General features: G+C 35.9%; 1 protein-coding gene across 1 annotated transcript; it reads right to left on the minus strand.

Annotated features, from left to right (window-relative positions):
• Positions 1-1,334: 1,334 nt before the first annotated feature.
• On the minus strand, positions 1,335-6,586 carry LOC120328505 (betaine--homocysteine S-methyltransferase 1-like). The gene is made up of 7 exons (XM_039395015.2): positions 5,999-6,586; positions 5,448-5,636; positions 4,596-4,758; positions 4,146-4,319; positions 3,617-3,747; positions 2,824-2,930; positions 1,335-1,894 (listed from the first exon to the last, which is right to left on the minus strand). Exons 1-7 carry the CDS (start codon positions 6,260-6,262, stop codon positions 1,801-1,803), a joined length of 1,122 nt encoding a protein of 373 aa, XP_039250949.2. The 5' UTR covers positions 6,263-6,586; the 3' UTR covers positions 1,335-1,800.
• Between the last annotated feature and the right edge of the window lie 4,602 nt (positions 6,587-11,188).

An 11,188-nucleotide genomic window follows, 5' to 3' on the forward strand; every position in this document is an offset into this window, starting at 1 on the left:
TAATCGTGTTTGGTCGATAACGATACCTCGTTTCCATGGTAACCAGGTATTCTGTTATCAAGGGAATTTGTCAAAGTGCACTTTTTATCATATTCCTTACTATTTAAATAAACATCGGTTTACTTATCTCGAAAATATTCTTTCCTAAAGTAATGTTTCTTACACTTGGATAGCAATACGGATGATGCCTCGTTTCCATGGCAACGCGGTATTTTCTTGTATGGCACCATATCCAAAATTGATCAGAAGATGTTACTGTACATGTGTGCCAAGTTTCATGCTTGCATCCAAAAGTGCACAATTCTATCATATTTGAGGTCTTATCCGCTGGACTATATACATCTTGTAGCCTAGTGAAATAGTGTTGGAAAGCAATGGGAACAAGGCCATTTCCACGCCGATGCATAAAATTTGCTATTTCAAGTCTATGCATTTCACACAGATGTAAGTTATTAAACTGTCGATACAGATGGACTTATTTGTCGACCCCCAGCAGCTAAATATACCATACTGTAATCGCGAGAGAAATAGACTATAGTAGACTAATTTGAGTGTTTCAGGATTCAAAATATTCCTTAGTCTGTAACATATTCCAACAGTTTGAGATAGTTTCTTAGATAATTCAGAAACATGTGCCTTCCAGCTCAAGTGTTTACCACTTGAATACGGAGCTAGGCACACTCAGTTTGCACCTTCACCATCATGTGATAAAGAATCGTGAATATTCAAAGACTATATAATGAATATAAGATTATCCATTCTATGGAACTTTCCATCCCCAGCACGATTTTATTCAATCAAATGTCATTGCACCAACTTTTATTCCATGACGGTATGTGCACATCATCTCGCTAAGATTGTAAAGCTTCAGCAGTAAAGCTTGAGGAGCCAAAGCAAATGTAAATGTCTACTCCACGTTGAAGAAATATTACGAAAATTGAATAGGACTATATGAGTATCATCATGCAAAACATCGTGTAAACAACGTGTTTGCAAGAGCATCTTCATATTTCAACCATTTTCAGTCAGTCAAACTTTACAATTTTTGCCAGATTGGGTATATATAATGATATGTATGCGTTCTTCTAGTATTGTCACGCACGCGTGCCTGATTACATGATCGGTGTTTGTCAGAATTTGTTCACGATAAATATTCGATACTCGGCTTCTGTTGAAATAACATGTGTTTTCTATCCTCGCTCATACGGCACTAGACAGAATAGAGAGTCGATAACTGAAAATCTCCCCCTACGAGCAAGATCAGATGAGGCCCTCTCCCCCTCCTATCAAGCAAGTTTCGGGGGAATCTTAGTATAATAGCACCGTCACTCATATTCTTCAGTCTTGCAAAGCACATGTATTTGGCAAATTTTGCATATAATTGAAACGTCACAGCACATCCAAAACTAACAGGGAAAACGATGAAATTTGATATTTGATTACATTAGTACCCTTAAGAATCTTGTTATTATTACAACATACTTTTAAATAGCATAGAAAATTGAATAATCGGAACTTATTGTCATGGACGTATAATTGATATAAATGTTTTAATTTTAGTAATCACTTTTGCACCCTGTCATGAAAATAAATATATCACTCCTATGTATATCATCGAACCAAAACAGAAGGACATAAATAGCAAAATCCTCTTTCAGGTGTTTATAGGTTAAAAGTATTTCTTGAAACTTAGTATCTTTCTAATCATAAATTAATACATAATTGCCGTCGTAAAATCTCTTCCACCAAATTACATTTGTTGTTCCGCAGTGTTTTAAAAATCATATTTCATTTGAATTGTTAGTTGAATTTTACTTCCTTTGGTTTTGAACAAGAGGGGTTAAAAGGTCTGCCAAATCCTGGTTTCATATTCATCCAATATTCTCTTGTAGCTCTGGCAATATATAAAAATAAAAATTAAATATTTGACAATTTCATTCCTTACAGAAATTGTATTTTCAGTGACTTCATTATGTATTCCATCTTGCACGTCTCGATGACACTAAAGCAATATTTGACACACAATAGCATCACTAAATGATCGTTTGAATAGTGAATGTAGCCTAAGAGCAGTGGTAATCAACCATGTTAGTGAATCGGAACCCCCATGAAACCTCCCAGAGGCTTGAGGAACCCCCGTGGATTACTTAAGTTGTCTTTTATTGTCTGAATTGCAAAACCTAAAAATTAATATAATATCAAAACTAATATTGTCAGAACAAAATGATCTTTAAGGTGTAACAAGTTCAATAATAGTATCAAACCAATTTAATTACATTTAAACAATAAACTAATAAAAATATAGACTCTTAAATTTGCGAAACTTCTGAACTGTGCCGGTGGGACCCCGATTGAAAACCTCTGGTATGAAGTGTTATGTTTACAGAACGTATTTTACATTATCAAGGGAGATCCATTACATACTCGGAAGTGTAGTCCATTTTTTGTTTTCTGTAATTGAGTTCAGCTGGACATAACCTTAACTCCTAATGTTTTGAAAATGATCACACTGACTAAAGATATACCTTTCATGGATCTTTTATAGCAAGCCCCCGCCAAACAAATAGTAATCATCCAGTCACAATTTTTTTCATTGATGAAGTCCAACACCGGATTCAGCGATGTCAGGATTATGGTTAGCGAACGCGTAATTACTTAAAACGTAGCGAAGACAATCACCAGTAGTCTACTTGAAACGTGACGGGGAAATTTGACATTTTTGCATTAGTGGCGGGGGCTGTAAAAAGATCCCCTTCTATGGGCCAGTGTACATTTCGAACGAAATGGAACTTTCTCATATTATTGTACATTAGATCTACTTACGTTTCTCCACTCGCTATATCTGACACAAGGCTCGTTTTGAAATATTCTCCGCCAAATGCTTGTGCCATATCTTCAACTGGAGGTTTTCTACCTCTTTCGGCAGCAAGCTACAATACACAAGAAAACTTGTTTTCCAGTTTGTTAGTAATGTTATTTGCCGTATTTTACAGGCCAAAAGCGCACTGAGTTATAACAAGGAACACTGTTAATAAATTGCTTAGATTGGGTTTTATTTGTATATGAGGCGCATCAGGCTACAAGACGCAACGGATACTGGTACTGGTTTTAACTGTAAGCAATAAAGCTCTACCAGGCGCACCAGCTGAAGAAGCACGGTCGATTCTTGTGAGAGAAAAGAATTTTAAGTGCGTCTTAGAATCAGTAAGATACGGTAAATATTTATAACAACAAAATCTGAGTGTGTTCTGCTCAAAGTTCGGTTTGATTGAACACTTATTTTGTTATTTATGCCTGCCAATCAATCGCATTATCTATCATTTATTAGCAAACTGTTAGACATATCATGCATTTTTGGTGATACATGTATCGCGTATTGATCTTTAGATTATTTCTCCTTACGTACTTCGTAGCACACAAATATACTTGCTGTTGTTTTGTAGATAAAAATTATGTCATTTGTTGTTTGATTGATTGAGATTCTTCGAACAAGACTGCACCATTTAGTTGCGAACCAGTAACAACCAATGCATATTACACTAGTAAGCAATCAAGCCATGGCAATACTCCCTCAGATATAAAACATTTCCATATTTATTTTCAACACAGAACGAACCTCTTGAGCTATTGCACGAATATGATGAGGTTCGAAGCCACAACAACCTCCTATATATCTGACGCCAATCTCCCACGCTTCTCTGGCAAATTTGTGAGCTTCTATTCTTGTCATCGATCTTGGGTCAAGACCTGGTGGGGGTAATAAATAGGTTAGTAAAAAAATAGCAATGTAATTTTGAAATACTTGGTCCGATTTATTCGAGTTTGTATGAGAAGTTTGCAGACAAACATGCAAATTGGCTTTCAATTTTTCCAAGTTTATTCTATACCAGACTGGACAATTGAATAAAACTGCAATTAATAGCCCCGGATAAAGAAATCCCTTCGTGGCTGAGTCCTCCAAGACACTGAACAGTTGTGTTGGTTTGATTTTCGTCTCCACCAAAGACATTGAAAAGAGTAAATAAAATTCAATAACTAGATTCGTTTTTCTTTAACTTTACAAGAATATTATTGAATTAATGAATGGTTCTGAGTATTTCTGAACATATTTTGTATTACAATTTTCAAAAAACAACTGTACTTACAAAGCGGATATTCTATAAGAGAGTAAAAGCCAATTGGACTGTTTTCTGCATCAGGACAGACGTAACCGATTGGTTGACAGATAAGGTAAGGGTGCAAGTCTTCCTTTTTGAGTGCATTCACTATTCTTTTCATCACTTTGAGGCTGGTATCGGTGTCGTACGAGCAGTTTGTTCCTTTAAGACATTAACAAATTTTACAACCTCCTCTGTAGGACGATAATAAATAACTTACGATAAATTGCCGTTGATTTTGAGTTTAAGTAATTCAAAAGTCTTGCTGCATTATAGCATAATATATGCCTGCAACAAGACTCATGAATCACGTAGAATAAGTAACTTCAGCATCATTGCAATAGCCTATATGCTTACAAATTCACTGACACTAATCATCACCGGCGTACTGGGTATGACTGAAAATAACTGGATAAAAAAGGGCGTGTAGAAACTTACCAATAATCTCCGCTCCGGTTTTTGCCATCCGTATTGCGCATTCTTCTGGCGAGACTCCGTTCACATCTCCCATTAATCCGACTCTCATACACAGTGCAATTGGTTTATTCAATTTTTTCATTTCACTCGCACAAAGTTCAATTTCATTGATGTCATGAAAGAACTGAAAGAAAATGTTTAAATTCGTAAAATATAATCTCTGTGATTGAATACTTGTCTTTTAAAGATTTGTTCCTCAAACAAGATGAGGTGTGTCAATTGTATGAGAATAACTTGAGCCTTAAACCAGGCGTTGGCAAGCTTTTTTAGCAATAGCTGCATTCAGAAAAGTAAAAAGACCAGCTGATAAAATTTTATTTGATAAAGCAAAGTAACTCATTATCAGATGATTTTCATAAACAGAATATTGACGACGCGACTGATGCATTCGACGACTCCCGTCAACAAATTTATCAAATTTAGGAATGAAGTTTAAAAAGGGATCCAAACCCTATATATAGTTGTTAGAAATTTTCATAACTTTCTCCGAGAGCAGAGGGACGTACATTATACCTTGGTGGGCCGCATCCGGCCTTCCCTTAAACAAATCTATATTGGTACTCCTGCGAACCAAGATGTGTATGTGTACCAGGCTAGGGTTAGGCCATAATTTCAGGTACACATACTACGGTTACTTGGCTAGTGTCAGAACTCGCAATCGAACCAAAAAGGGAAAATTGGAATAAAATTATGGCCTAACCCTAACCTGGTACACATCTACGTTCCGTTGTCTGACATCATGGTTCGCATACTACAGAAGTACATCTAAATCTTCTTTTATCGTATATTTATAGCGCAATATATTCTTCTCACCTCCGCCATAACAAAATCAACATCGTGTTCTTGATAAACTTTAGCTTGTTTTCGATATTCCACTCTAGCCGCTTCTACTCCGCTTTTTTTATATGACGGAACAGGAGAAAATCCACCACAAACTAGACAGCCGTTTTCGTCAGCGGCCTTTTTAGCCAATTTGCAAGCTGCATCATTAATCTCTGCACTCTGTAAAAAACAAACTGTGCTAGTATTCTTTTATTAGAAAAGACTATCAATTTTCGATTTCTGTGTCAACAAGTTTTGTCAAATTTGGTTCGTATGAGTTTGTTTACAAAACACTTAACGTGCGTCGGGGTCCTATGTTCAAATACGATTATCTGTGCCATCGATGTGTGTTTTTGCGTGACTAACTACTAATCCTTTTCTATTTCTATTGCACTGGTGGGTCCGTATGCCTATAATGCAAGCATGCTATAGCAAGAGTTAAAATACCCATTTCGAACCAATTCACTTATATACATTTTTGTTAATGTGCAGAAAGACTCTTGAATCGCTTAGAACAATTAACTGTGTATATGTGTACTTACTGTATGAATTACTTCTTCGCCCTTGCGTCCGTATGCTAATTTATCATCGTTGGAATAAAATGAAGCAGTCTGAACAACATCGGCTCCAGATCTCACATATTCTTTGTGCAACTGAAGAACTGCGTCGGGATACTCAATAACGGCTTCTGGGGTCCATGGACCTGCTTTGGCATAGCCTCGTTTCTCGAGAATAAAACACATGCTTCCATCTCCGACAACTGGACCTTCAGCTAGTCGCTGCAAAATACCCTTTTTTTCTGACATATTGCGTATATATTGCAGGTTTTCTATGTAAAAGAATTTCTGTATTTGAAATGATACCAAAATACTTATTCAATGTTTTTTACGAATAAAACTAAAGAGCAATGCTGGAATATTTAAAAGCCTTACACGGGCTACGTGTGATGCCCTACGCGTTCACATACCTCAGGGCCAACACGTCGATCTCTATCGACTGGTCGATCGCCACGTCTTGAGTAGTCGATCGCGTTTGATGTTGAGAAAATTTAATAAGATACGTCAAAATGTCTTAGACCAATTTTATGCAGCGCTTGTTGTGTGTTTTGAAACAGAAACAAGAGAGTTATGCTCAAATATATGGACACGTAGCGCCACCCAGTGGCAATAATTTTGATGACGTCATAGCGAGAAAAAAGTAATAGCGTTCTGGAGAAAAATTTTATCTTTAACCACCGAAAATATCAAAGCAATTGGTCCAGTATTCGAAGAGAAAAGCGATTTTTTAAAAATGGAGACGGAGACAAATAACAATAACAACAAAATTTTCACAAACGCTCGTTATGGCCCCTAAACGTGTCCAATAATAGAGTACTGCGCACGCGCAAAATACTGTATACGCATATAGTTCTAGAGCTCGGCGAGGCCGACAGAGCATATTATTACGCAACGATAGAAAGGTTCGAGGCTGCCGATGTTAAGAAATGAAAATTGCAGAATATCGTGTGCTTTGAGCCCTTGACTGAGGTACGATCGTACAATAACTTTTGCACCATGCGAAAGTAATTGTCTCACTCCGAGAGTAGTGATATATTTTATTTGCAACGGTAGTAGTGGCATCAGAAAGCCAATTTTTTCTAATTCCAAGCGAGCGAAGAATCGGACTCGCGAAATTGTGATTGGGAAGTATGAGCAGTCATATGACAGTTATGGTTTGGAGATATTCATTTTTTTCGGTTAAGAATAATACATGGATACTTTGCAAGATTCTTTGCGAAATTCTCAACACTCACGACTAAAAATTGAACAAGTCTTGAATCAGAATTGTATGATTTGAATGAATCCTAAATAAATGATGAAGCATTTACTCTGGGTACAGTTACAAAATCAAATTAAATGTAACATGCAAATTATGTCGATTTCATTAATAATACACCGTCAAAGAACCGAGCTTATTGGCAGCGGCGGAATATTTTATATACGAGTGCGCAGTTATCTGCAATCAGTGTACTCATTTGTTTTTGTGAAAGACCTTATTACCGATCAGTCGATCGCGAGCTATTTTGACGATTTTAGTCGATCGCGATCTCAAGGAGGTTGGCCACCCCTGCGGCATACATTATAAAAAGTGTTCCCTAAATAAAAATAATACAAGAAAATTCTGAATCAAATATCGCGAAAGTTGAAAATTTACAATAACAGTCATCTAGAGACTACTTCCATTTTCTGTACGAAACATTTGTAATAAATTCATCCAACGGTTGTGGAGAAAAGCGTTTTTTAAGAGCAACAATTGTACTTTAGCTTAAGGGTCAATATGTACACTTTGTGTAGAACCCTCCACTAGCCAGGGATTGAACAAACAATAAAGCTTCTGAACAAATCAAATTGCACAACAATTCTGCAGTGCTTCAAAGTCTGATTAATCTCCTAGATCTAGATTAGTCATTGGCAATTCTTTATCATTCTACTGAATAAAAGGAGATTAAATAAAAATACAGGGTGTTAAAAAAGTTACGCAAAATTAAGATAAAATTTTTCGTCATTGCAAGGTTAAAAAAGTAACTGTTAAGAAACGTCAGTCGTGAAATGTTTAAGTGGCAGTTCATCGTAATTTGATACTTTTGAAAGATTTTAGTCGCTAAACGTTTCAAGTAGCATTTCATATTAACTTCTGTTAATTTTGCGTTACTTTTTAACACCCTGTCTAAAAAATGATGTCCCGGAATAGGCAGATCCTAAAATTAAAATTCTATGTCGTATTACACAAAACTCATGCTTGGTTTCTCATCGCTAATTTTTTAAAAACCGAATGAGATTTATACTCATGAAACTACTTAGCTGACAACATTAAAACTCACAAAGCACACACGTCTCTGCAAAACATGTTGTCAATGAGCAAGAGTTCTTATTTGCAATTATATAGTTCCTTCATTGCGCATTGTAACTGAAGAATGATATAACCTCACTAGTCATGATGACGAAGGAAAATTTGTTTGACTGTTTTCAGCTCTCAATTGTTGTATTATTCTTTGTTTGAGGATGATGAAACTTCTTATCACCTTTGATCACTTCGCTTCAACATCCTAGTATAACGTTAGGATAAGCGAGCTTACAAGTAACCGGCTCTATGAATTGGAAATATTTCTTTAGAGCAGATTTGCATTCAAATCTTAGATGTTTTTAGCTGATAATAAACTCAGGTAAGTTCACCATAATATTTGGTTTGTACAGACTATGACATACCGTATAATATAATCTACGATAACACACCAGACAAAGAGAATACGTGGTAACTTTACAATAAATGTCATTCTACAATTAGCAGAATCATGTTACCACGACGTGTTTCAACTACTAAACCTTCATAAACAAATTTCATACCTGCTTGTTTTTTCACGTAATATTAAATGAGGTCAAATCAGTACATCGAAGTATTTGGTTCACAGAGTTCGCTGAATACTCCCTATCGCAGGTATATTGTAGGTTCCATTACATTTGAACCAACGTACATTTGAACCTGCATACTATTGCACCTATGGAAATTTATTTTGTTCTACGGATATTTGAACTCATAGTAACTCTAACCCATGGGTTTTAGCACCCGCATATAGATTGAACCCTAGGATATACACATGGGTTCAAATGTACGTGGATTCAAATGTACGGTCATCATATTGTACGATATCAAGCGATATAAAAGATTACCTAGAATTCTAGAAGAGCAATATTGTAACGAAGCAATTTCTTGAATATGCGACAATCTCAGTCTTACATCATTTTCACTGCAGCATTGTGAAAACAATTCCACTTATGCATTAAAATTATCGATATATACTATATAAATTCACCTATATTATATATATATTCAACAAATTAAGCCCTATTGCAAGCCTTTTCTTGCAAAATTTTAGAGCCCTTTTATAGCCACCTGACTATTTGAGCTTGAATTCGTTGTGATGATTATCTGACTTAGCAGTTTGTTAATAACAAATATGAACAATACTGCCACATCACATCTAGTTTGTTCCCATCTCGCAATGTTTATTTATTGGTCACACGGTGCAAAATATCGTAAAGTTTATTCCGATCGCATAGTTGTTCATTACGTCGAAGTTTACACATCGCAGACTTATGATGATTTGAGTAAATATAAACCTCAACGGCAGACACTGTAATAAATATAGTCTCGATACAATTTTTTTTAAAGCTCTTTACGGGTTCCATGTAACAATCGACAAATGAACTAATTGAAATATCTTGAATTGCACGAGAAGATTTCGATATTCCTAAAATGAGTAAACAACCAAAAGGGTTCATCGTAATTGAGTAAAAGTTGTACTCATGATATAGGCTTATAGGCCATCATGAAGAGCTGAGAACAGCAGTTTTAGTATGTTTCAGGGCGTATCTGAGGTCTGGCGCTCTTTACAGCATGATATTTTATTATTATGGCATCACATTTGATTTTATTCATTGCTTTCATTGACCCGCCACTTGAATTGCAAGAGATGATTTCGATACCGTTCCTAGTTCTAGCATGATTCGTTAAATTTTTTCAAATGCGGGTGAGTTCAACCTCATTGCACCAGAATTTTCAATGCGTATCGCATCATAGTAAGAATATAGATTGGGAAGGTATCATATTTCCTCATTAGTTTTTGTATATACATTAAAAGTGCAAGCAAATGTGCTATAACTTTTATTAGTAGTGTTTGCTTTGTCTCGTGTTGTATCCTAAATGTAAACGCAAATTCAGATAAATTTAACACGTTGTTTGGTGTGCACATACATTGTATTTTATCATGATAACACTTCGAACTGAAGTAGACGAGGCTCACACTGGTGAAAGCAATTTGTTTCAATCGTAAATGTAAAGTCAGATAAGTTGAGCTCGTTGTTTGGTCTGCACATGAATTGTGATAATCCATTCCCATAGTTAGTATGTTAACTCGGTAACACTCGAAGTGAAGTCGGCGTGATGCGAGAGGGCTCACACTGACATACAGGACAATATATATGGCTTAATCTCCTCCGACCTTTTATATCATTTGACACCAAAATGACAATTAAAAAACATTTGTCAATTGATATTTCATCTCGCCATACCCAAACTTTTGGTTGAAATGAAATTTAATTTGCATATCATGATCGTAAATCTGAGAAAGAATATTTGTAAATCTCGAAAGCAGGTGTATTACCCAATAAACATTATTATTGTTTTTGCATTCAAGCTGGAACTTACTTTCTGGATTTATTTTAAATTATCCACGCGGGAAAGGAAGAAAATGCGGCTATTGTTTCTAGAATATGTTCTAAAGTTTTAAATTACCTGAATTATGTATTGTTAGCTTGCGGTGATGAAGACACCGGGCAAACGGCGAAAGATTTAACGCAGCTACAAGAGCAAAAACATATGTATTTTTTCCCACGTGAGCGACTTTTTGAACATACACTGTCGGATTTTTTGCTTGATGGGGAAAAATCTGAGTGTTGACAAGCCCACACCACATGGCTTGGCGGGCCGGTCTCATCGTTATTTAGTGCACTGAAGTCTAGTTATTGTGCCCTATTGAGAAAATATAATTGAACGCATAGTCCAAAGACGGAAACAAAATTTGAATAAATTTTTCAAATCCGATTTTCAACGCTCCTTGGGGACCTATAAGCAATCGACTACAATAGATTGACAGAGATACCCTCAAATTGCAAGAGTGTTTTTTATAGTCTGCA

The sequence above is a fragment of the Styela clava genome, chromosome 7 (assembly GCF_964204865.1).
Source record: "Styela clava chromosome 7, kaStyClav1.hap1.2, whole genome shotgun sequence".
In the NCBI taxonomy this organism is placed as follows: Eukaryota; Metazoa; Chordata; class Ascidiacea; order Stolidobranchia; family Styelidae; genus Styela; species Styela clava.